At 50.0% G+C, this 25,391-nt stretch overlaps 10 protein-coding genes across 10 annotated transcripts; 3 read left to right on the top strand and 7 right to left on the bottom strand.

Moving 5' to 3' along the window:
- Nucleotides 1-142: 142 nt before the first annotated feature.
- N7462_008351 (uncharacterized protein) lies at nucleotides 143-1,006 on the bottom strand (the record flags this gene model as incomplete). The annotated part of the gene is made up of 1 exon (XM_057080066.1): nucleotides 143-1,006. The coding sequence occupies one exon, from the start codon at nucleotides 1,004-1,006 to the stop codon at nucleotides 143-145; it is 864 nt and encodes a 287-aa protein (XP_056930394.1).
- Nucleotides 1,007-1,363: 357 nt separating this feature from the next.
- Nucleotides 1,364-3,508, top strand: N7462_008352 (putative GTPase NOG2; the record flags this gene model as incomplete). The annotated part of the gene is made up of 3 exons (XM_057080067.1): nucleotides 1,364-1,461; nucleotides 1,522-2,263; nucleotides 2,684-3,508. The coding sequence occupies 3 exons, from the start codon at nucleotides 1,364-1,366 to the stop codon at nucleotides 3,506-3,508; spliced, it is 1,665 nt and encodes a 554-aa protein (XP_056930395.1).
- Nucleotides 3,509-3,966: 458 nt separating this feature from the next.
- Nucleotides 3,967-4,805, bottom strand: N7462_008353 (uncharacterized protein; the record flags this gene model as incomplete). The annotated part of the gene is made up of 2 exons (XM_057080068.1): nucleotides 3,967-4,692; nucleotides 4,791-4,805. 2 exons carry the CDS (start codon nucleotides 4,803-4,805, stop codon nucleotides 3,967-3,969), a joined length of 741 nt encoding a protein of 246 aa, XP_056930396.1.
- Nucleotides 4,806-6,434: 1,629 nt separating this feature from the next.
- On the top strand, nucleotides 6,435-8,573 carry N7462_008354 (protein kinase IKS1; the record flags this gene model as incomplete). Its single annotated transcript, XM_057080069.1, has 2 exons — nucleotides 6,435-6,490; nucleotides 6,551-8,573. 2 exons carry the CDS (start codon nucleotides 6,435-6,437, stop codon nucleotides 8,571-8,573), a joined length of 2,079 nt encoding a protein of 692 aa, XP_056930397.1.
- Nucleotides 8,574-8,949: 376 nt separating this feature from the next.
- On the bottom strand, nucleotides 8,950-10,196 carry N7462_008355 (TFIIH/NER complex subunit TFB3; the record flags this gene model as incomplete). Its single annotated transcript, XM_057080070.1, has 3 exons — nucleotides 8,950-9,799; nucleotides 9,858-10,098; nucleotides 10,157-10,196. 3 exons carry the CDS (start codon nucleotides 10,194-10,196, stop codon nucleotides 8,950-8,952), a joined length of 1,131 nt encoding a protein of 376 aa, XP_056930398.1.
- A 190-nt stretch (nucleotides 10,197-10,386) lies between these two features.
- N7462_008356 (prefoldin-like protein) lies at nucleotides 10,387-12,177 on the top strand (the record flags this gene model as incomplete). Its single annotated transcript, XM_057080071.1, has 1 exon — nucleotides 10,387-12,177. One exon carries the CDS (start codon nucleotides 10,387-10,389, stop codon nucleotides 12,175-12,177), a length of 1,791 nt encoding a protein of 596 aa, XP_056930399.1.
- Nucleotides 12,178-14,043: 1,866 nt separating this feature from the next.
- Nucleotides 14,044-14,310, bottom strand: N7462_008357 (translation elongation factor Tu; the record flags this gene model as incomplete). Its single annotated transcript, XM_057080072.1, has 1 exon — nucleotides 14,044-14,310. One exon carries the CDS (start codon nucleotides 14,308-14,310, stop codon nucleotides 14,044-14,046), a length of 267 nt encoding a protein of 88 aa, XP_056930400.1.
- A 77-nt stretch (nucleotides 14,311-14,387) lies between these two features.
- Nucleotides 14,388-18,409, bottom strand: N7462_008358 (uncharacterized protein; the record flags this gene model as incomplete). Its single annotated transcript, XM_057080073.1, has 4 exons — nucleotides 14,388-14,494; nucleotides 14,743-16,672; nucleotides 16,724-18,258; nucleotides 18,316-18,409. 4 exons carry the CDS (start codon nucleotides 18,407-18,409, stop codon nucleotides 14,388-14,390), a joined length of 3,666 nt encoding a protein of 1,221 aa, XP_056930401.1.
- Nucleotides 18,410-19,213: 804 nt separating this feature from the next.
- On the bottom strand, nucleotides 19,214-22,197 carry N7462_008359 (uncharacterized protein; the record flags this gene model as incomplete). Its single annotated transcript, XM_057080074.1, has 3 exons — nucleotides 19,214-20,212; nucleotides 20,272-20,939; nucleotides 20,991-22,197. 3 exons carry the CDS (start codon nucleotides 22,195-22,197, stop codon nucleotides 19,214-19,216), a joined length of 2,874 nt encoding a protein of 957 aa, XP_056930402.1.
- Nucleotides 22,198-23,455: 1,258 nt separating this feature from the next.
- N7462_008360 (uncharacterized protein) lies at nucleotides 23,456-24,922 on the bottom strand (the record flags this gene model as incomplete). Its single annotated transcript, XM_057080075.1, has 2 exons — nucleotides 23,456-24,730; nucleotides 24,869-24,922. The coding sequence occupies 2 exons, from the start codon at nucleotides 24,920-24,922 to the stop codon at nucleotides 23,456-23,458; spliced, it is 1,329 nt and encodes a 442-aa protein (XP_056930403.1).
- Between the last annotated feature and the right edge of the window lie 469 nt (nucleotides 24,923-25,391).

A 25,391-nucleotide genomic window follows, 5' to 3' on the forward strand; every position in this document is an offset into this window, starting at 1 on the left:
CAAAAAGAGTATGTAGTTCATCTCGACCAGAGAGCTTGAAATTGAATATAAGATTTACAAAAGGAAAGAACTTTAATGTCACAGAACTTTGAAATGCAGCGGCTTGGAATATTGTACATGGTATGATGTCCAGGAATATTGGTCACAGCTTGCCCCCGGTAATCTGCTCGCCCAGCTTCTTGACACGGTCTTGAATGACATCCCAGCGAGCGGTCTCGCTCTTGCGGGACTCGTGCGCAATAGAAGACACAGTGGGTGGGACGCCCAGGTTCCAAATATTATCACCGTGCTGATGATCATTGCGCCATGCCTCATTCTCGCCCTCGGGGAATACCCGATCAATCTCAGCGGTGAGCTGCTCCTCGGTTATAATGAATGTGCGCGCATTCATGTACAAGGCCTGCAAATCATCCTGCCGTTGTGCCGTCTTTTGTGCCTGCTTGGCTTCCATCCGCGCCTGAGAAAGCGCGATGCGCTGTTCCCGGTTCGGGTCAGCGAGGATCGAGTGCTTCTGAGGTTGCATTGCCTGGATGACAGAAGGCCGTGTTAGACGCTCGTCATCCAATTCTGGTTGTTGGAGAACGCGCTCTCGCCGGCTCTGGTTCTCGAGACTGCGGTCAAACATCGTCTGCTCGGCCACTTGTTTCCGCTTGTAGAGTGTTTGGAGGCCTTCACGGAGGTTCTTTCGGCGAAGATCGGCCATTTTGAGTTTGAAAGCTTGCTTTTCGGGGTCACTGCTCTTCGGGTTGACTTTGCGCTCCGTGGATGGAAGAGGCGTAACGGCATCAAGGTATGCTTTGCCGGGCTTGTCCACGCGGCGAGTTGGGAAGAGCTCACGGGGAACGGGGAGAGTTCCCTTCACACGCGGCTTGACGGGATTGCTCGCCTGGATAATTCGAGGTACATCGATGAAATGAGGAGACTCGGGGCCGACTCGAAGATTGGCGGTGGTTGTGAAACCGCGGACCTGCACGCTGGCAGTCCGGCTGTTGCGGAGAGCAGACATCTTGCACCAATGGATACCAGCCACAATGTAGGAAATACAGGATGCACAAATTCGACGCAGGAGACTCAGTGACAATTTGAGACAAACACACTCGGCCCGAGAGACCGCTGTATTCAATAGTCGAAAAGGAGGATACGCGGAACAGCAGCCCCGGAAGAAACAGAAGCGATTTTGCCATGGTCCGTGCACGTAGATTCCTTGGCACCAAAAAAAAATAATCCGCTTCCGCCTTTTTTTTTTCCTCTTTTCTTCTCTTCGCGCTTCTGCCACTCTTTTGTTTGGACTTGCCTTCGAATTTTTTTCTGAAGGACCAACCCCCTATTTTTCTCATTCCATTTCTGAGTACACCCTCTAGCCATGGGTACCGGAAAGAAGGAGGCCGCTCGTAAAGTGCGGCAAGGAAAGACTGACGATGGCATGGGCAATGTTAGAACCAAAGGTGAAAACTTCTATCGGTACGTTCCATCACCTTGGTCGCTTTGATGAAATTTGCCTCTAACTGGATGGATATTCAGCGATGCGAAGAAGATTAAGCACCTGAACATGTTCAAGGATGGCAAAGCCCAGCGCAACGCCTCAGGAAAAATCACCAAGGCTGCCTCTTTCCAGTCTCGGGATGCCCCTGTCGCTCGCATTGAGCCTAACCGGAAGTGGTTCGGCAACACCCGAGTCATCTCTCAGGAGGCTTTGAGCTCTTTCCGCGAGGCAGTCGCTGAGCGTGCTGCGGACCCGTACCAGGTGCTTCTTAAGACCAACAAACTCCCCATGAGCCTGATTCGGGACAATGATGGTGTGAATGGCCTGAAGCAGCACCAGGCCAAGATGGAAATTGAAAACAATCCCTTTGGCGACACTTTTGGTCCCAAAGCCCAAAGAAAACGAGTCAAGCTGGGTGTCACATCTCTGGAAGATCTTGCTGGCCAAACCGCTCAAGTGCACGACTCTTACCTGGAGAAGACGGACCAGGGAACTCATGACGATGGCACACCTATCGTCTCTGCAGATGTTGGCGCGTCTGAAGACACCACCTTCTCTACCGCCCGCGAGTCCGTTTTCTCCAAAGGTCAAAGCAAGCGCATTTGGAACGAGCTTTACAAGGTCATCGACTCTTCTGATGTCGTGATCCATGCTCTTGATGCTCGTGATCCAAATGGAACTCGGTGCCGAAGCATCGAAAAGTATATTCGCGAGGAGGCTCCTCACAAGCATTTGGTTTTTGTCTTGAACAAGTGCGATTTGGTCCCGACCGGCGTTGCTGTAAGTGTCATCTTGATTCCCTTCTTCCTCAGCATCCCCCTCCTAGAATTGCACTTTTTCCTTCTAGTTGTTGGTTTATGTCTTTCTTTTCTTTCTCCTGTCTTCTATTACGGCTCTCCCGTCGTTCCATCGCTAAGTCAAGGCTTCTCCTGCGACCTCTTATGTCGTGTTTTCTCAATGGGAGTCTGTCTGTTACAGCTTTGGTAGATTGACACTGTCCCGCACCGAATTTCTTTCTGAAGCTAGGTTGACTGGTCTTCGTTTTGAAGACTAGTCGTAAGGGACAGATGTGTTTTGTTTTTGAGTTGAGTTCTGCTACTGCCTTTTGGTGGCTTCATAGCATAGCTCTTAGTAACATCCCACACATCCCCACTCTCACAATTTTTTTGGGTGACAATGTGCTAACATTGCATCCCCTAGGCTGCTTGGGTTCGTCACCTCTCCAAGGACTACCCAACTCTTGCATTCCATGCTTCTATCAACAACTCTTTCGGCAAGGGCTCTCTTATCCAGCTGCTTCGTCAGTTCTCATCGCTTCACTCTGACCGCAAGCAAATCTCCGTGGGCCTGATTGGTTACCCCAATACGGGCAAGTCATCCATCATCAACACTCTTCGTAAGAAGAAGGTGTGCACCGTCGCCCCCATTCCTGGTGAAACGAAGGTGTGGCAGTATGTTACATTGATGAAGCGCATCTACCTCATCGACTGTCCCGGTGTAGTCCCACCCAATCAGAATGACACTGAGGAAGACATTCTTCTGCGAGGTGTTTGCCGTGTCGAGAATGTTGAGAATCCCGAACAGTACATTCCGGCTGTCATGCGTCGTGTTCAGCCTCGCCATTTGGAACGCACCTACGGCATCAAGGAACCTTCCGATGCCATCGACTTCCTGAGCCGACTGGCTCGCAAGGGCGGTCGCCTGCTCAAGGGAGGCGAGCCTGACTTGGACGGTGTGGCTAAGATGGTTATCAATGACTTCCTCCGCGGAAAGATCCCATGGTATACTCCTCCCCCCAAGGGAACTGGCGGTGATGATGAGAAGATCGAAGGTCGTGAGGGCCGTCTTGGAGAGATGGGTCGCAAGCGTAAGCTGGACGAGACCATTTCCGAAGCCGCCGATGAGGACGAATCATCGGATTCCAAGCCCGACGAATCATTTGAGAACGTTGATGAGGATGACGATGATGATGATTCCATTGCGAACCTAGAGATTAGTGATGTGGAGAGTGGTGAGGAAGACTGAGAAATCGGCATCACTCCATCACCCACATCAATAAACCCAGTCCGTTGACCAGCTCCGCGGGGCCTTAAATACCTCTTGGAATAAAGAGTGTATTCAGTCGTCACCTTAGCACGGCAACCCAGCATCACAAGCTGTCACTCGTCATGGGAGCGTCTGCCGCCCTATGACTACACCCAAGAGCGAGCCATCGTCCGCATCTCTCAGTCAGCAGATGCCTACAGTATGAGCTCACATCATGCCAGTACCATCTGCGATGTGCACGGTCTTCGTGAAATCCATCCAGTCCAACTCTCGTCGAGTCTGGCACCATAGCTATGAGGCTATCTGCCCCTTGTGATACCCCGATTTAATAGAGAAATCAAATACATATCTATTCTCTTGATATTCATCTCCTACTATGCCAAATCGTATCTGTACAACATTCACCTGCTAAGTATAACCAGTGAAATTGTCCTTCGCTAGGAATTATTCACCACGGCCAGGGTCCCCGCCACTTGCTTCATCCTAAGCCAAAGATAGGTAGCATCTGTACTCTGGCTGTCGCTCTGCATCCTGAGAAATTGCCTGAGCACGATATCCGGTTTCCTTCCACGTTGAACCAACTCCCGTATCTTCGCGTCCAGACGGTGGGTCTTCATTGCGGTGCGGAGCGATTCGGTTCGAGCGACAGCAGGGTTCATCAGACTTGGTGGCCTAGTGACATCAAAATGTTCAAAGGCCCCATCTGATACATTTGGAATAGATGCTTCTCCGCAGTACTCGATCATGATTGCTTTAAGACTTTCAAAGAGACTTTCCCGGAGACCTGAAATGTCAGGAGCTTGATAGCTATTTCTAGCCACCATAGGACCAGCTCCCTTCCATCGCAGAACCCGTTTGCAGTCGGGGACATCCCCAGGTGAAACATTGCGTGCATCTTCCTCGTTCTCGTTCAGAAACTGTGTATAAAGCGTCCAGCCGCCATGGTCGTAGTTCATGCAAGCAGTTGCGACCGCGATCTTGCGAGAAACCATGTCGCTATAATCCTCGGCATAATCAAGATAGTCTATGGCCATCTCAACTTTGTCATACAGAACAGAGCTGCAGTATCGCGCATCATGGTAAACTCGATAATTGGCCTGGTGCCGGGTCACTATCACGGAGCAGCCAGAAAGCTCGCCAGTGAATAAGAAATGCGCCGCTGGCTGGTATGGAATATCGATAAATGCAGGGCTATTCCCTTGGATGCTAATTGACCTATAACCTAGAAAATAGGCCGGGACTGTGTGTTGCACTGGCTTACTGCAGCACTGCACATTGTAAACCACCGGGGGAACTTGGTTCCAAGGTCTACTCTTGACCAATTTTGCAAAGGATGGTTGATGGCTAGGCAAAGGTCCTATATTTTCACATCCAATCGGATTGTTCCTTAGAAAGGATACAATATTTTGACTCAGAACATTAATTTCTGGGCTTGGATCTTCCCTATTTCACACAAGATTAGCAGAGGGTGCATGTATATATCAATGGAAGTGGACCCACAAGACGTTTTTGACACCTCTCTGGACTGCCATCGTTACTATCTATCCAATATAATGGACTATGGAGGGTTAACAGCAAATTGGGTTTAGAAATGCACTGCAGCCACTCGTTTCTCACTTGTACTTATATATCATCGTGCCCGGTTTTAAGCCGCATAGTGCTCTGCTTATTCTTGGCAGCTGACGCTTCAAGTGAGAATAGTACTTGTCCCGGCACCCTGATGATGACCGAGCCTGATCATTGGTGAAAATAATTTACCTTCCAGGCCTAGATTCTTTGAGATTCTAATTTCATGCTATTTCCCAGATCGTACGAGCTGACTCACCTTCAGCCGTCCTCGAGAGGCCGAAGCTGCATTTTCCACAGCAGGTGTGTCATAGCGCGAGGCATTTTTTTTGGAGAAGTTTTATGACTGGACGTACCTATAATCTGATGTTCTTATCATATGACACTCACGGCTTTCTGCTTAGCCTTGCCTTTTTGTTCTTGGTTCCCCGGTGCTTGCTATAGGACGTACGTGGTACAGAGGTCTGGGAGAGGAGACGAGAATTGTTTTGGTGCCTTGGGTCAAGACGGTATAAGCTCATGATTAATCTACATCCGAGAGGTAGCCACGCCCATGCAGATAAAAGAGAGTCCCACCCCTCTGTTATGGACCTTTCGAGAATTTACCGTTGTCAAGTTGTGTCTGCGGACCAAATTCATGTCGCCTGACCGCGCTCGCCATCTGATCCTGCGAGGCCATCTGCAATTTCAGCCGTATAGCCACAGTATTTTTCATTATAGAATAGGGTCTCGCGTTATATAGAAAAATTCATCTATATGAATGCATGAGCATTTGTAGTGGAGTGTAGAGGGATGGGGAAAAGGGCGGGCATTGTCTCAAACGGGAAGTGGGATGACACCTACTGGTACCATTTTTTTACATGCCTGATAGTTCAAGTGTTCTTACTGAGCTAAAATAATTTTGATGGTTCCCCTGGTCAGCACCTGGGCCTGCATTGAAATATCCCTAGTCTTATAGAAAGCTTACTTGCCCGCCCGGGCAGCCCGTTCACCATCACCGTTCCATCCCGAACTCAGCAGCCTGTCATCCAGACCGGGGTTCCACCGTCGACCTAATACCTCTTAGCCCTTTATAGTAGCGAGCAGATTAAGTTGACTCATAATTTGATGAAAAATATTAGGGTATTCAAATTGGGGAAGCACTTGAGTGAGCTCGCTCTCAGGATCGTCCTCTCGGGAAACATGCGGTTTTGTTTGGGTCCCAGCAAACCAGGAAGGTTCAGCGGATCCGGGGTCTCACCGCCTGTGGGGTTCACTCCGTCATCCACCTTGAACAGCTCCCTGCAGGCGCAGATGGGCAGTCACGTCTGCATCTCTGCGAGGAGAGCAGCTTGCAGCCATGCCCGATGACATGTCTATGATCCCGTACAATGGGGGGAACCTTGATGTTGTTCTGTAAGCTTTTCTTGACCACCCCACCCCCGCCTTTGTTTCCAAGCTGATGCTCTTGTGAAGCCGACACAACGACTCGGTGGTGATCTTTGACCATGACTCCCAGCAGCTGGTTCTACGGAATGCTGCTGACGATCATAATGGCAATCTTGAGCTTGCAGACTGCCCGCTCTGTCATCGCCCGATGCGTGAGAGCAGCCGAGGGAGGCATCGCGGAAGCGCTGACCCCGAAGCCGAATTCATCAATCCGAACTACTTTCGCATGCTCAACAACAGCTTGCCAAGCTCTGCAACATCATCCAGACCTCCTTCTCCACGTCGCCGTCTTGTTCAGCCTGCCCTCCCAGATGGCCCCACCAGCGAGCCTACCTCTTCACATTCTCCTCGCACCCCAACTCAGAACCAAGGCATCTCATCCGCAGCATTCAGTCCCGACTATTTCAAACGATTCTTTGTGGAAGAGAGGCTACTGGGAAAAGGTGGAAAGGGCGTCGTTCTACTTGTGAAGCATGTCCTGGACAATGTCTCACTGGGACACTATGCTTGCAAGCGTGTTCCGGTTGGTGATGACCATGAGTGGCTCGAGAAGGTTCTAGGCGAAGTCCAGTTGTTGCAGCATTTGTCACACCAAAACCTTGTCTCCTATCGTCATGTGTGGCTGGAAAATGCCAAAATCAGCACCTTTGGTCCGAGTGTACCGTGTGCGTTCATTCTACAGCAGTACTGCAATGCTGGAGATCTCCACAATTACATCTGTGGTTCCGTTCAGACTTCCACAACAGCGCAACAGCTGAAGGAGCGAATTCGCCGAAGGTCAAAGGGGGCACCAGAGCCACAGGTTAATATAGGAGGCCCGCGGACGCTACAACTAGAGGAGATCTACTCCTTTTTTCGAGACATCGCGGCCGGGTTACGCCACTTGCATATGAATGGTTATATCCATCGTGACTTAAAACCCAACAACTGTCTTCTCCACGAGACAAGTGACGGCATTCGAGTGTTGGTCAGCGACTTTGGCGAAGTTCAAGCGCAGGACGCGATGCGCAAATCTACTGGTGCGACAGGAACCGTCTCCTACTGTGCCCCTGAGGTGCTTCGGCAGGAGTACCCAGACGGGCCGTTTGGAAACTTTACTTTCAAATCCGACATTTTCTCTTTGGGGATGATACTTTATTTTCTCTGCTTTGCTGAACTGCCATATGGCAGTGCTGACGTGATTAACGAGGAGAATGAGGATTTGGATCAGCTTCGTGATGAGATCACGCATTGGACTGGCTTTGACAACGGGCGAAGACTGCGCCCTGATCTTCCCACCAAACTTTACTCATTCCTGGATCAATTGCTTTCGGTTGATCCGGCCCGGCGACCTACTGCCGACGAAGTATTAACTGGTATTCAATCCAGCGCAAATAATAATGATCACTTTCGGGTCAAACGAACCAGCTCGGTCTCAGCAAATCCTGACCTGCCGGGTGGTGCCCGGATTCGACCCGTTGATAGTCCAGGCCTTCAACCAACAATGGACAGAGCCCTCTCACCCACCAAGCGCAAAATATCTCGAAATCCAATGAGTTTCCGACGCGACTCGATCTTTGATTCAAGCTCTGCCTCTAGTAGCACTCCAGGATCAGAAACAGTGTTAGATGGTCGTCCGTCGCTAAGTCCAGATCGCGACTTAGTGGTTCATCAACGATATTCGCCCTCGTCGACTTCACCCATATCCCCGCCGACATCTCCAACAAGGCACAACCATCAACTACTGCAATCAATAAGCCCACAGGATCAGTCATTTCCGCCTCGGCAACTACTTCCACCACCGCCTCGCCAATATGGAATGCTGAGTATGCTGAGGACACCTACGGCCTCGTCTTCTTCTCTTCAATTCTCTTTATTTGTGATCAAGCTCGTCACGGTCCTCAATCCTTGCTCCCCCTCCATTGCACAACCCTGGATCTTGTATCCTCTTCTCCTATTCGGTGCACTCACACTGAAGCTGTATGACATTCGCTTACAGGCCTTAGCTCTTTTTATCCATGTGGTGGTGGTTGCTTGTGCCAGAAAAGCTGAGATTCTTTGCTTCCTGTGAGCAGATATATGCATGAAGCATGAAAATTCATTCTCTGCTGTGATACATTGATATGACTAACATGATAACGCCTCAATGATACCTTTTAATGAAAACAAAATATCAGCTGGTTTTTCTCAAATTCTGTAGTTCCGAGTTTCTGTCTGAAGTATAGACTTTAACAGGGCTTCTTACAAAGATTTCTCATATCCTCCTACTAATTTATCAATCCTCTTAGTAATTGACATGATTCAACTTTTTTTCTACAGAATTTTTCTATTTTTGCTTAACCTAACAAGGCAGGTGCTTATATGACAAATATAAGAGGAAAGAATTTTAAACGCCATCGCTATGCCGTGAAGTCCCAGAGAGTCCAATACGCCAATCTTTATATTTATCATGCCGTGCTTTCTCCGGCCGCAGCCATGGCGGCACCCTCCATTGCAGCGGTGTTCGAGTGGCCAAGAGCAGAAGTAGCTTCGCGCTGCGAAACCTCTTCTCCAACAAAACACCCCAGACCAGCGAACGCTTCAAGTAACGTACGTGAGTAATACTCGCGCAGATCGTAGCCTCCGGCCAACACTGAAGCATTTGTGCGAAGTGAGTCCAGGAACGTGGAGGGGTAAGACTCTTTCTGAGTATAGTAATCGCGCTTCCCCGGTACGAGTCCCATAAATGGGTCGTATGGCTTCTCTGGCTCGGGGGCCTTGATTTTGCGCAAGCCCTTGATGAGCCCAACATCTGCGGCTGATCCAGCAGTATCGGCCGTGGCGAGTGGCATACCGGTACGCTTGGTCTCAGTCCCGCGAAGTGCGGCTTGTTTTTGCCGAAGTCGTTCCTCCTCGGTGCGCCGCGCTGACGACTTTTTAAGATGCACCTTGTGTCCCTCGCGAGCGATGGCGGCTGCGTCAACGGAAGACCCGGAGGCCAGGCGGGTCAGGAAGTCTTCTCGAGAAGCTTGCAACTCGCGTCGCTCGTTCTCGTATTCTTCGCGGGCAGCCATTCGTCGTAGTCGTGCCTCCTCTTGTTCTTGTGTCATCCGGGCCTGGAAGGAGGAGGCCTCTTGCTCCTCCAGCGCTAGATTTGTACGGATAGACTGCATGTTGTCGGTTGCATACTTTTGTAGCTGAGCTTCGGTCTTTGCCACGTCGATGCGGGAGACAAGGTTGGCGATAATTTCTTCGCGTTGTTCGAGAAAATCATCATAGGCACGTTTGGAATCGAATTCTTCTTCGCGGCGGTTCAGACTACACAAAGATGATATGTTAGAAGAATGAATAGTATGTGTCAAGATGAGCATCGTACATATGCATCACGCGCCGCCGAATATCCACCTCACGCTCGACTCCGATGTCCTCAAACGTCTGTGCGCGGAACTTGTTCTTACGCAAAGTCTTCCGACATCCAGCAACGGGGCAGCTTGATGGACCTGACGAGAAGATCCGGTCGACACACGACTCGCACATCTTGTGGTAACACTCGGGATTAATGAGGAATCGCATATTCGGGTTGAGGTACCGCGAGGATTTGCAGACGGGACAGACCTCTATTATAACAAGGTGTTAGTGCCAAAAAAAAACTTGAAATGAATACTGTTCACCTACCGTCTTCATCTCGACGGTCGATCCCATTCTTGGAAGCCATAATGAGTGTTGCGGCGGACGAGGTGTGAAAGAAGGCGGAGATCAGTTGGAGCTGGCGATAAGGCTCCACAGGGCACGTGCACGGACCACTCATGCTTCTCGTTTCTTCTTTTTTTTGCCCCTCCGATATCTGCTCTCTGTCTCGACATTCCCTATTGTAACTCAGATGCGACTGAGTTGAGGCTGAAGCCATGGGTATTCCAAACCACAACCTCGATGGCCTGGAGCAACGGCGGCTCGCTCTCGAAGACAACATCCTCCAGCTGCAGAAATCCCTCTACCACTGGCGAATCTGGGAAGCGGAGTACGACGGCCTACGAGAAGAACTGAACAATCTAGACAATGATGCGACTACAGAGGATTTCCTTGCTGCCGGCCGCGAATATGGTGCATCATTAGTGACTGAGGAGGAACTCCAGACAATCTTAGGACTCGGACGGCCAGGCATTACGCGCTCCCGCGGACAGGTCGTGGATCTTTTAGGGAGACGTATCGACTATGTCAAGCAGAATTTGACCACTATGGAAAAGACACTGCGGTCTGCTCAGGACGAATTATCTGCGCTAGATCCTACCAGCCCTGCGACAGCAGATAGCGGTGCTCCCATGCGCGAGATCATGGAGGAACTCGACGAGGAAGGGAAAATTATTTCTAGCTCGGTCAACAACCCAGGAGATCATGCGACACAGCTCCTGGAAACTTTGAAGAAGGCTGGCGTCGAAGACATCCCTGAAAATTCTGCTGCAGCTGACAGCGCCTCTGCGTCCGCTTCTGCGGAACCCGAACAAGATGCCAAAGATACGGATACGACTGAAGATCAGAAGACCGCCAAAAATGATGACTGCACACCTGCCCCTGAGCTGAACGAAGTAACACAGGATGTCGACATAGATCCAATGCACCCCGTGTCTCTTGTCACTGCCGAGGATCGTAAACAACCGCCGGTTACCGATATCGACGAATCCCCCGAAGAAGCTAAACTTCGCCGAGAAATGTTGCAATATGGCATTGATGAAGTGGGTGCGATTGTCGCTGAATTGGAATTAGATGAAGATGGTAGCGAATTCTCATTTGACGAAGATGATTTCGATGAAGAGGATAACGAGGACGAGTTTGGCCGATCGTATCCTGTGCTCTCCGACGAGTATCACCAACAGATGAGGGAGCTAGAGGCAAAACTCAACGCTCGTGGGATGTTCAATATGGGCAAAGACACTAATACATTCCCGGATGATGTGCGACAAGAAATCGAACAATCTGCCGCCGCGGAAGAGAGCGTTGCGACCAATGGCAATACTGACACCAAGGACAAGAAAGTCAAGAAGAGGGTCGCCTTTGCCGATGATCTTGATATTGCCCCAGCTCCTGAGTCTGTTGCAGTTGAGAAGAAGGAGGTTCCTTTACCACGGGCAGATATTCCAGTACTCTCCGATGCTATTGTTGAACGCACAGGAGGACCACAGGCAGAGCCTCGTGCGGCTTCAGCTGCTGCTCCCAACAAAGTTTCGCGATTCAAGAGTGCTCGAGCAGCCGCTCCCGCTGGTGATTCACCCGCGGCATCGCCATTTCCTCCCCACCCCACTCAACCTGTCAGTATTCACGCCACTCGAGCGCAGACCAATGCTATACCGTCTACAACACCCCCGGCTCTTTTCCCAGCTAGGCCACAAGAGCCTAAACCGTTCTCCCTGCCCATCTTGGATGCGCCTATTGAACGTTCTGTGCCTCGACCGCCCGAAGGAAAAACCTTGGCTGATAAGCTGGTTGAAAGAGAAATAGCTCCTGGGTCAGCCGCCGCCCCTGAGCCCGATGAGCTCGACGAGGAAATCCATCGTCGCGAGATTGCTTCGGAATTTTATAGAATACGGAACAGCAAAATCCAGCAACAAGGAGGATTTGTCAACACCGAAGAGCCTGAGTTTGAACCTATCGAAGAGCCGACCAAACGAGTCAGCAAGTTCAAGGCAGCTCGACTGAGATGAGTTATCCTTAGTTTCCACACGTTCCTATGAACGACATTTGGCTACAGCATACCAAATACATACATCATAGACTATTTTTTCATATTCTCTCACATTTCTATCCTTATATCTTTGTTGTGTGAATAGGGAACGAAGGTATTTTGCTTCTGAAAAAGAAACAATTCACTGGAACTCATGCTGCCATGGAAGAGTCCATGGCAGATCAATGGGTATACCCCTTCTTCCAATGAAGGCATTTGGTATACAACCATCACATAGTTCCAAGATTAAAAACAAACAAGGGATTCTCTGGCTGCATGACCTTCAGATCATTTGCCATCTTGGCCTGAGCTAATCTGGAAAGCTCTTCTGTATTGTGTCCGCCCGCAAGGAGCAGGATACTTACGGATTCGTTTCCCAGAAAAGCATGGTCGAGAAGCGCGATCTGAGATAATGGTGATATGGTTTATTTTTCTCCCCCGACATTCAATGTATATGTTCAATTTATTATTCCAAATCCGTGTCTGTAGCTTCAATATGACACTACCTGCCGCCAATACCTGAACCTTTTTTACACCTGATTCCCGTTATAGGTGTTCTGAACCAGCCGACATAAGCTCAGAGTCTAAGGCTACTCCACTATCATCCTTCTATCTATAGCTTGATGGATGTTGAACACATCGAGTCTGATAACTCCCTTGTCCAGATGCAATTCTGTCGCAGCTGTGCTCGCCAGAAATACAACCATCCAGGTCTTGCCCTCACAGGAGCGAGAAAGACGAATTGCACCGAGCAGGCGAGCTGGAAGTGACATCAGCACAGTAGAATTTGAGATTGGCGAAGGCAGCAGTACCCAGATTTCGGTAGCCAACGAATTCTGATGTGATAGACCACACATTTTGCTCGTCACCCTTGACAGATACCGAAAATGATACCTAGACCGGGTTAGTTAACTAACTTAAGTATTAATACCCCCGATTACATCATTGCATAGAATTTTTAGGCCCAGAAAAGCTCCGAGTCCTGTCTTGCTAGTATAGACTACGTGAATATTTCTGTGTAATAGTCGGTTACGGAACAAGCGGAATCAACTTCATGAAAACTGTCGGCTAACCAGTTCCTAGAAACGGACGTTAGCGCCAGAGTCCCGCGCAGTTGGATATATTCACCAGGCCCCAGTCTAGAGGAAAGTGTCAATATAGTAGGATACGGAATCGGCTAGGAAAGCTAGGATCTAATGGAACGAGATGCTCGATATGATGATGTCTTAGGTGACTGAACTATCTAAATGTGTAGGCTGGGGAATGTTGAACATCTCCTGCCTTGCTGACTAGCGTGTTACGGCGCTGAGTTCCGAGCATACCAGGGGTGCCATACAAAACTAATGAGGAAACAAGTATTACTGTAAGCCAGAGACGCACAGAGGAAGGTCTGGGTCTTCTCCGTATTCAGTGAGTTCTCATTCTCGACACAAAACATGGCCCCCAGCCTCTCCGGCCATCTTCGTAAACAACAAAACACATGTGCACTGTTCTTTCAAGGGGCTGTTCCATCAGGATGAGACAAGCTGTTCTTATATTTCGAGCTTGTTTAAAGAAGCATGGAAGGATCTGACGAGAAAAGAAATACGGAGGCTATGTACTCGAGGGACAGACGTAACGACGCCGAAGCCGACGGTCTTACCACCCTCACGGATAGCAAAGTGCAGGCAAACTTCCATCACGATCGGCGAGATCAGTTTGAACGCGATCGACAAGTTATCTCCCGGAATTCATTTCCCTGCCCTCCAGCAACGAGATCGAACCCGTCACGTCCGCCACGTGGAAGTAGAACTGCGGCGAGGAGCAGTTGGTGCACGGCGTGTGGTCCCCAAGGAAGGCGTCCTTGCTAAGCAGCTCGCGCACTTCTTTTTCCACTAGAAAAGTCAACTTGACTACAGTGGAGAGCCGCGATTTCATACTCAACATGGGCGGTCGAGATAGTAATACCATAGACTTTCTCCTTGGGCGGGTTGTCAATTTCGTCGTAGGCCGTAATGGTCGAGCCAAACTTCCTGCTCAGTGTCTCAATGATGGCAGCCGTCAGGGTCGTTTTACCATGATCAGCATGGCCAATCATACCGACGTTGATATGGGGCTTGTGATGTGAGGTCATTCTATCAGCGTCTGATGTAGTTTTTGTGGCTAGCATGGGCTTGTTCTAGGACCAAAAATAGGGGAGTCGGCGCCACATCAGAGAGGCACGCGCAGGCCACTCTCCCCTCCATCTGTGGGTGGTTTCCATCCCCACGGACCATATAGCACAATCTGATAGGCGGCAAAGGGGCCCAGGACGGCTACTATAGCTTTGAGTGATCAAAGATGAAAAGTAGCACCCGTCCCGAGGGACAAGCAAAACATACTGTCGATAGTGACGCAGCAAAAGAAAAAATATGCGGTCGGTACTCTGGTGGCAACCATAACAGATTCTTGGAATTCCAAGTGATACACGTACGATCAGAACTTAGCCCATATCCTTCAAATCCCAGCCTTTCTGGGTTGGTTGGCGCCGGTCCTCTCTGTGGTACTGAAGACAAACGAAACATACCAACATCAGCTTCAAGATATGATTTGCTAATGTCGAATGATTTCAGAGAGGCGGCGCTGTGAGTATAGATGGTCTGTAGGCATTGACCACTGCTAGTATCCCAAACCTTAATAATGGAATCTTCTGCAGACGAGGCGAGTAGCGTGGAATCGCGAGAGAAGACGATCGAGTAGACCTCCATATCATGACCCTCCATGGTCTGTATACACTGAGCGCTGCTAATATCGTATACCTTCACTGTGGTAAATAATGAAAAGGCGAGGAGCTTGGAATCATAAGAGAAGACGATAAATTGTACGGTGTTAATGAGATCCGGGAAAGTTTGTAGACACCGGCCGCTGGTGGCATCCCACACCTTGACAGTGCGATCGTGTGAAGCCGAAGCAAGGAGCTTGGAATCATGGGAGAAGCTAACCAAGTTGACCGATTTGCTATGGCCCTCGACACTCTGTATGCATTGGCCGCTGGTGGCATCCCATATCTTGATGGTGCGGTCGTCTGAAGCCGAGGCAAGGAGCTTGTTATCCTGGGAGAATGCGACCGAGTAGACCAACTTGCTATGACCCTTGAAGGTCTGTAGGCACTGGCCGTTGGAAGCATCCCACACCTTGACAGTGCGATCGTCTGAGGCTGTAGCGAGGAGCTTGGAATCATAGGAAAAGACGACCGAGTTGACCGAAGCTCTATGACACTCGATATTCTGCTCTTTCTGTAAGCTCTGGACACTGCTAGCATCCCACACCCTGACGGTACAATCGTCTGAAGCCGAGGCAAGGAGCTTAGAGTCACAGGAGAAGACCACCGAGTTGACCCATTCATTATGACCTTCGAGAGTCTGTAGGCACTGGCCGCTGTTAGCATCCCACACCTTGACGGTGCAATCGCTTGAAGATGAGGCGAGGAGCCTGAAATCATGGGAGAAGATAACCGAATTGACCTCGCTGCTATGGCCCTCGAGGGTCTGAAGGCACCGGCCACTGGTAACATCCCACACTTTGATAGTGTAGTCTCTTGATGCTGAGACGAGGCGCTTGGAATCATGGGAGAAGATGACCGAGTCGGCCCAATCATTATGACCTTCAAGGGTCTGAAGGCACCGGCCGCTGGTAATATCCCACACTTTGATAATAGAATTTCTTGATGTTGAGACGAGAAGCTTGGAATCATAGGAAAAGGTGACTGAGCTAACTCTCTCGCTATAGCCCTCCATAATCTGTATACACTGGCTGTCGGTAGCGTCCCACACCCTGATAGTTTGATCGTCTGAAGCCGAGGCAAGGAGCTTAGAGTCATGGGAGAAGACCACCGAGTTTACCCATACACTATGACCTTCGAGAGTCTGCAGGCACTGGCCGCTGCTAGCATCCCACACCCTGACGGTGCAGTCGTCTGAAGCCGAGGCAAGGAGCTTGGCGTCATGAGAGAAGACCACCGAGTTGACCCTTTCATTATGACCTTTGAGAGTCTGTAGGCACTGGCCGCTACTAACGTCCCACACCTTGACGGTCCAATCGCCTGAAGCCGAAGCGAGAAGCTTGGAGTCATGGGAGAAGACAGCCGAGCTGTTATTCCACTCGAGGGTTCGTCGGCACTGGCCGCTGCTAGTGTCCCACACCTTGACGGTGTGATCGTCTGAAATAGAGACGAGGAACTTGGAATCGGAGGAGAACGCGACCATACTGACCGGACGTGTATGGCCCTCGAGAGTCTGTAGAGATGCACTCCAGGTCTTCTCCATCGTTGGTTTACTAATTATCCACGCCGGTTCCTGGATTTCGAATTGAGTCCTTGTTATACTGCGGGTTGGGCTAAATACTAATCCTGAAGCGTAAACTTGTAGCGGTTGATTCTCAATCGCCGTCTTGTGGTAAAGAATGAATCGGTATGCATCCACAACTCGACCTGTTAGCTGGGAGTTCTGTGATGTTGTCTAAAACAAGAACGTTAAGATACTTTCCCTATGGCATTTTTGGAAACAAACCTTTAGTAAAATATCGAGCCTTAGGATCGAAGCTACTCCCTCTGATAAGCATTTTAACAGGCTAAGAGCCTCAAGCCAATATAGGTAGTCATTCTGGAAGAAATTTCCAACTGAGCCACTATCCTGGAGATCTGCCATCGCGTTCTCGCTAGGAGAGCACTCGTTGAGGTGATTAACCCAGTAGATACATGCGTACCGTACTGTAGCCAGCGGATCTGGGTCTGGCTGGTTGACCTGGTCGATCGGATATCCAGGCTGGACAAGGTCATAGATGTCGCGTCGAAGCGACCTGGAAATAGCTTCTAATGACTGCGAAAATATGGAATAGTGTACTATCTCCTGTCCGTTGGGGAAAATTTCATGCGCCGCTTCTCGAACTAGAAAGTCCTTGACTGACTGATGAACTAGAGAAATTATGCGCCCTCGGAGCGTAAGAAATGACCCACAAAGCCCTATGATATCTGCTAGATCACTGTCATCTTCAAAGTCCCCGGATAAGTCGATGCAAGACGCTAATTCATCTAGGGTGATAGGCCGGTAAACAGTCGTGACGATGCCAAGAAGAGACTTGCAGAGTTCAGCATCATCCGAGTCGCTAATTTGAGTGAACATTCGCTTATAAAGCTCATCAAGGCCAGGAGGAAATTCTTCTAACTTCTTTCGAACATTTCTTTTCGGAGTATTTGCCAGTTGCTCGCAAACCAAGGCTACCCAGAGGAAGGTACCATATGCGTTTGCCAATAAGTGTTGGGAAACAGCATCACGAATTTCATCATTATATTTCTTCTTTTCTGTCAATTTCTGAACCTTATAGTGGATGAAGGCGGTGACAGCCTGAGCGATGGACGTCTCATTTAATTCCAGCCGGAGCGTTGTCTTTTGAGACACAGAACCAAGACTCTCTTCGATAACTGGCCAGTTACGGCTTGAGACGATCCATTTGACATTTGAATATGCTGCTGATTTCTGAACCACAAGTTCAAGAAGTCGGTCTAGACCCGTAGTACATTCGTCGAGAGCATCGATAATCAAATAAGTGGTGATGGGCTGTAATAGCGGGTCTTCAAGGATAGCAGTAATAATTTCCGACAAAGCCTCCCACGCATTTATATCCTCAAAGACCTGCTTCCCAGCTTTGTCATACTGCCGTCGTACATGGCATATAAGGTGTGGCTGCTGGTCAACCAGCATGAAAATCAGACCGCGAAGAACCGCGGTAGCGTGGTTGATCCGTACGTCAGTAGCCTGGCAGAAGAAAAAGGAGATTACAGAGGTATTAGGAGCGGACTTGGTCAGCTCATCGATGATTCCGCACAAGAGCATTGTTTTACCCTTCCCAGGGTCCCCTTTGATCCAAAGTAGCTGACTCTGTTGCTCATAACGCCATTGTTTGAAATCATCATGGCCGAGTATCCAGCTATATGCGTCGTTCAGTAGCCCACCCTTGACCATCTCGATACGGGCCTTGTCGTAACGAGGGTTCGTCGTCTGCAAATCCTGTAGGCAGGCTTGGTCTGCTGATGTTTCAGACTGTTCTGAGATAGGAAAAGCTCTTAGTGTTCATTTCTTAGCATAGCTGCTTCTTGACCTACCAATATGGTAATTAAACTGCGCGGTGATATTGCCATCATTTCGCCCTATTTGAAATCCGGAGTTCGTACCACTAAAGGATATCGTAGACGCCATAGTCACAATAAGCTAGGTCAGATAGCTCTCTCCTGTGGACGAAGTGAATGCGCACGATGATATGAAAGCTTACCGCCTTACCCCTCAATCAGGTCAAGCAGCCGGGCGTTGAGATATTGTGTGTATCAATGATACGAGTGAATACCGCGCGTCCATGTCCTGCTTATTCCCCTCATCTTTGGTACGTAGAGGATATCCAGTGGCCCCTTTCCTCCCTTAGGCAGGTGGGATCTTAATTTGGCTGGTGTAGGCTGTGATGACTTGGACGAACAGTGGGGACACTGATTCCAGGAAGAAAATGAGTATTTGCCAGACGCCTAATTCGAGTTCCTATCCTGTATTTGTCTCGTCAGACATTTTGCTGTAAGCACGCCGCTACTGCCCTACCTAACGCCACATGTCATCGTAATTTCATTTAAACGAAGCGTTGGGTGATTGTATTACCAAGACGACGAGCTACCATCAACAGGGAAGCGGGAGTAAATGCAATCGGTATGCTGGGGTATATCGTTGTAAGGGGGTATATCGTTGTAAGCATGCAGAACGAGGTGAATAACTGGATACAGTTAGGACTGACAGATGCTTTACGAGAACTTGGAATGACTAGATGAAAAGGCAGAAAGGAATCAACTTGCAGATCCCTAAGGCTTGAACCAGGACCAAATCTTTCACAATATGTAGCATTGCTCCCTGATAGGAAATGACGAATTTGAACCTGAATGAGATGTACTAGAAACGCCAATGGCAATAGGATTCATGAAGCTAAAAGAACGCCCAGGAAGATACAGCAAAAACCGTCACAATCTAGGCCCGGCCAGTCAGTTCAGCAGTACTCTCGATGCCCTCCCAAGGAAGCTCGTCATCATCCTCTTCTAAATCCACGTTAGACGACTTCGCTGTAGTCGCAGTGACGTCAATGCCAATCGACTCTAGGGTCATGTCAAGGTCATGCTTGCTAATGTCACCCTTACAGGTCTCCAGCACATCGTATAGAGCATAAATCTGGTCAGACTTGAGATCGATCTCCCGGAGGATAGTCTCCATCTTCTCCTGCACGGATTTACGCTGTCGTTTGCCAATTGATGCATCCAGCTTGTTGTAGGCAGATTGATAGCTTGCGAGCTGGATCTTGAGATGGGAAAGTTCATCTTCGAGTGCCTTGAGGACGCTCGCGAGGGCCACTGTGGGCGGTTGAGAAGGTCGAACAGTCGGGTCCTCATTGAGAGGCGAAGGCTTGGGCAGACGCTCTGAAACTGGAACAGGCTTGGGGACTTTGATTGGTTCGTGGTTGCACTGTCCGTCATGAGGAAGAACGTTCTTGCACATCATGCAATTCTTTTCGTCGTGCTGGGCCATGTCGTCAAGGGCGCGCTTGGTCGCCTCTGGAAGACGGGAGGGGTTGGTGGCAGCCAAGTCTGCTCGGCTTAATGTGATATCTGGCAGGATGAAAGCAGATGTCATGTCCTCCAGGTTTCTCTGCTTTTTTCGTTGGGAGATAGATGTGACAGAGTGATCTGAGTGTCGTCTCGGGCGCTCAGGGGTGGGCACAACCAGACTGATATTGCCTTCAGTGGTAGCCGTCGATCTGGTAGTAACATCGCCGGCCGCCGATACAGGTCGACTGATTGCTTGCTTGCTTTCGCGGAGCGAAGACTTGCGCGGAAGAGGGGTCTTGAGAATACTCTGGCGAGTAGTATTTACAGTTTCAGTAGTGGTGGGATCCCTCGGAATACTGGATCGACGTTGCTTTCGTGCCAATCTCTCTTCCTCCAAGGTTTTGCGTAGCTGAGCAATTTCGTTTTCCTGGAGCATCAAGGGTTAGCATTGTCTAATGGTAAAGACGAAGTGGTGTCGGAGCTTACATCGATGATACTGAGCAGAGTCAAGTTCTCCACATCTGAAGAAGCCTTCGTCTGCTCGGTTGAATCAATCACGCCGGTTGTATCATCCAATACAACACGCTTCACACGCTGCTTTCCAGTGTTGGATTGTTTTCTGGAAGTTCGAGCCTCGGGCTGACGAGAAGTTTCGGACCTGGAGGATTTGGAGGCTGACGCCCGCTTGGGTGGAAGAACATTGATAGAGAATAGAGCTTCCTCGGCGCGCTCCTTCTCGAGGCGAGAGATCTCCTTGTCGACTTGTGTGGAAATCTTAGCCCGAGAATCATCTTGACGTCTTGCTTTCAGATTGTTGCGAGAACTCTTCGAAGTCAAGTCTCGTGTACTGCGCTCGATGTACATCTGGCTATCGTCGGCATCAGATGCGCTCACACTGGTCTCCGACTCAATTGTATCTTGTTCTCGAGACTTGGATGACAAACGGCTCAACTGAGACTTGAGGTCGGTATTCTCCTGGCGCAGTTGGTCATTCTCTGCTTTAAGCTCTCTTGTCTCAAGATAAGCCACGCCCAGCTGAGAGATGGCAGCTTCTCTCTCTTGGTTGAGCCGTTTGACAGCAGCTTCTTGGACCTGAGATCTGCGATCGGCCACATCAAGTTGATTTTGCAACGCGAGGTTGGCAGCCTCAAGCTCTGTGTTTCGTCAGTAGAAAATACATGAAAAGAATCGGTTAAGATACTCACTTTGGTTTTCGCTTGATAGCCGTTTCGACCCCCGCTTATAATCAGCATCATCCGATGCGTATTTGTCGGAGTGTCGCGATCGGCCGGCTTTGAGGGCTGCATTCTCTTCGCGATAACCTTCAATGCGTCTTTCCGCATCGGATTTGTACATCTCGAGCTCTGCAACTTTGTCCTGCAGTAGTCGCAGAGAAACGAAAAGAGCCTTCTCATCTTCCGGGATTGGAACTGCGTCAAGAGGCATGTGCTCACGCAAGAATGATACGTCTGTCTGGTCTTGATCGTGGGGATGCGAGACGAATCGAGTGGAGCGCATTTTATGGTGGCGAGAGAAGACTGGCGTGCCATCCTCATAGACGCCTGAAACCAGTTCGGAAATATTGGGGAGATCGGGAAGGAGGAAGGATTGGCGTGTCATGGTGTCGCCCATAGTGTTGTTTTGGGTAGGTGCGGTTGTCGAGCCTGTTTTACGGGGTGTGTCTGCCGAGGCCGACTTGCGCAGTTCTTTCGCGTAGGCTTCACGAGAAGCGCGTTCAATCGCGTCCGCAATCTCTTGGGAGTTATTGGGGTTGCCAAAACGCGTTGAGCGGGCGTTCACAGGAACAGGGGCAGGTCGCTCATCACCGATAAAGGAACCGTCATAGCTGTCGCGTACTTTGGCGTGCATTTCTGAGAGAGTCCGACGCTGGTCGCGTTGCGATTTGGAAACTTGAGGGCTCATGTTTTCTTTCTGAGTCTGGGTTGCCCGGCGCAATTGAGCGTCTTTCCGCAAGTTCTCGCTCACTGCGCGCCGGGAGTTGGATCGGACGGGTTGTTTCTGAGGAGTTGGATACTCGACGCGAACTGCTGGTGAGGAAGAGCGAATACTGTTCTGGAAGCTCATAATTGAGCTGCGCGAATCGTCCCGGCGACGGGCTTTGCCCGTGGCACCACGACCCATCTCCACTGAGAGCTCATCCAGATCAGACATAGTGTCGTCGACGCGCACAGCGTCCTGTTCGTCCTCCTCTTCTTCAGATGTGGGTAATTGGGAAAATTCAGGGAATGCTCGGTCCAGAGTCGAGGTGTTGATGGCAAAGTCAGGTTCCTCGTCTTCCAACGTGTGTCTCATATTGGGAAGCTGCGGACTGCCGAACTCGCGAGTAGAGGCCAGGGCTTCGTGCTCCGGGTCAAAATCAGACACAGTAAAACTTGCGTGCGAAGCAGGCATGCTCAAGAATCAGGCTGAGATTTCGTCTCAACAAGCTAATTCAACAACATTGGTACAGCAGAAGAGAAGTTGTTGACGGGGGTTTTGTTTTGGCCCGCGGGAATGTTTTGGTTGCGCGTCTCCGCCAATCACGATGCCGCCCGACTCCCCAGCCTCCGATCGACACGATGACTGTTTTGCAACTTTTGCAACTCGTTAAGGACAAGACAATGGACTTGAGCGCCATGAGATGGGCATTGATATGTAGAAACATAACTCATAAGCTATATAAGGACACAGTAAAGAAGTCGTTTCTGTCTTTGTTGTAAAAGTACTCCCGGTAGAAACTCCTAACAGTGTCGATAGGCATATATTGCAAAGGTATATAAATATCTGGTTGGCTGGTGCAATGAACCATGATGTGCAAGAACCCAACCAGCTCGTTTGGCTTCAACCTTATATATAGAATCCACACAAGTCGAAATCAAAAACCCCAGAAATATAAACAAATACAACATAGCTTAGCATAGGGGAACTTTACCAGGTTGCTACTCTAGGGACAGACCAAGAGCACATGGTACGTATATCTGTGACGCTATCTATTCTTGTGTCTACCTCGCAGGGTTCATCATATTAAATGATAGAATAGAAGTTCTTGAAAGGGAACTAAAATTTGCAGCAAATTGTACAAATGAAATTCCCACCGCAATGATCCACATGAAGTTCAGATGCAAGGTACAGACAGACCTGCAGTACACGCAGTCATGTCTAAATGCACAGACATGTATGTATAGGGCATGGAACAACGCATCTACTGAGATAAAGCATGTATGGGAACCCAAGTTGCGAAAATATGATTTGAAGAAGGGTAGTATCTAAAGAACTGAGAACTCCTCCAGGTCCATATTTGCGTGATCTTCCTTTCCTGAACCGTAAGTCCCTACGCCGGACCACCTATCCAACCCAAGTCACCTGAATTGGTGCAATATTGTATGGTAAATCGCGAACTCATCGGTCAGTCAAAGCCCTGTAACGCCTGGCTGGCCGAAAAAAAAGAAAAAAAAACAAGAACAAGAGTGCTTAATCGAAGGGGATAGCTGGTGGTAGATGGAGAAATCAAGGTGCATCTCAGACAATAAAATAGCGAGAAAAAAAAGCACGAGAAAGGGGGATAATACAAAATCGTAAAATTCATTAAGGCTGCGCGGTAGGGTTGTTTCAAGCAAATCAAAAATCAGACTGCCGAAGAGCAAAAAACATCATCTTGGAAGATGTTTTATTATGAAACAGGGGAATTTCCAGCGGTGGGGCCGGATGCGCCGGACGCGGTATTTGGTGTCGGCACAGGATCCGTCGGGGCTGGAGGTGTTGATGGGTCACGTTGGGACTCCTCTGGATGCAACTCAGTAGGAGTTGCTGGGGAGAGAGTCGTGGGGCTAGCAACATTGATATGAATAGACGGCAGACGCATGATATTCGGGAGTTGCTGGTTGTTCCGCTCTCTCACGGGGCTTTCGTAGGCAGGGGCCTCGCCCCAGTCGAGATGATCGTATTCAGGTGGTGGTGGGATATTTAGAGCACCTAGGTCCTCTTCTTCGGCCTGTGACACGGGTCGAATAGAGGAGCCACGGGTGGATGTTGGATGGAGCGTCAGCGGGTCAGCGTCGGAGGACATCGTGGATGTGAAGGACTCCATCCGGGAGTGTACACTGGGCTGGTCCACTAACGACGGGGAGGAGTTGTTGACCACAGCATTCTGTAGTAGCGGGTGGTGATCCGAGTCCGAAGTGTGTGAGGTGTGCGAATCAGCTCGAAGGCGAGAGCCATCATGCCGAACGTGACCCAGCTCGGCGTAACTAACACTTGAGATCCGTCGTTCTCGTTCGCGCGATTGATGCTCAGCGATCACGGCAGATGCGCTGAGCGAGGTATTGCTTCCGCTGCCCTCCTGACGTCGATTACTCCTTGCACGGGATTCGCGGGCGAGTTGTTCGAGACGTGCTGTGTCACCCCGTGCTCGAGCATCTCTCCGTTCCTGTCGGCGTGCTTCCCGATCAGCAAGCTCTTGACGGCGTTGCACGCGCAGTTGATAGAGCGCTTCCATCTGGTCCTCCCGACGGGTTTCTTGTTCCTCGACAGTCTCGGGAAATTCGACGACCATATCCATGCCGCCTCTTTCTCCTTCTCGCGCGATGATCTGCTCTGTCGGCTTCGGGCTAGCCGAGTAAGGCGGCAATGTTATAATAGATCGGATGGATGTTTCGCGCTGCGGACCATTACTATTGTTGCGGTTGCTCTCCTGACGAGTGGCGATAGCAGCCATCTCTGGGTCCGATCCGCCCGCACCACGGTAAGATGTGTCTTGATCACGGCGTGCCGCATTTTGGTTCGGGACCTGGCCATACGAGGCGCTCCTGGGATGCCATTGCTTCCACTTGCGTTTCAATGCCTTCCCGGGGATGTATTTGGGTTCATAGTGCCGCTGCCGGAGCCACCGGGCCCCGAAGTACAGACATACGCAGACAGCAACGATGAAGATGAGGATTGAGACGCACTAGATCCAACGGGGGAAGTGAAGTTAGCAGGGGAATGAACGAACGACAAGCACCGAACCATGTCGGCGGATGCAAAGAAGCGACCGGCGGCAACGCAGTCGAGGATGATGATCGGATTCGCTCGGAGGTCAACGTACGATGATAAAGATGCTATCTTTTCGGCCAAGATCTCGTTTCTGTGGGATATACATCTTGGGATGCGCGGGCATCGGGCCCTAGAGATCTTCGGAAGGCATGGAAAGAAGGTCGAGAGAAGACGAAAAGTGAGGTGGGCTGAGGGAACACAAGGCCAGCCACTGGGTCTGTTCTGGGTGGAGCAGATCCCAGACAAAGTGTTCTCCGGCCGCGTAGCAACCAGCAGGAGCCAGCAGGGACCAGTGGTAATTCGTAATTCACTGCCCAAGCCCGGGCCGCCATCTGCCTATCATGATTGAGCGTGGTGGAGCGCCCCAGTGAGCAGGCCGCATGGCCCCTGAGTGGAGGGAGTGGAGCGAGGTGACAGGGCCTCCGCGTCGATCGGGAATTGAGGCGTGCTGTCGTGTCTGTGCCCGGGCTGAAGTTGAAGGCAGTGGAAAGAATGGCAATCGATTGCCCTGGTCCCAACTGGTCCCAACCCATTCCAACTGGGCTCAACCTTGTTTGAACCGAATCCGCACGGGA

The sequence above is a fragment of the Penicillium macrosclerotiorum genome (assembly GCF_028827735.1).
Source record: "Penicillium macrosclerotiorum strain IBT 26536 chromosome Unknown utg000008l_segment0_segment0, whole genome shotgun sequence".
NCBI lineage: Eukaryota > Fungi > Ascomycota > Eurotiomycetes > Eurotiales > Aspergillaceae > Penicillium > Penicillium macrosclerotiorum.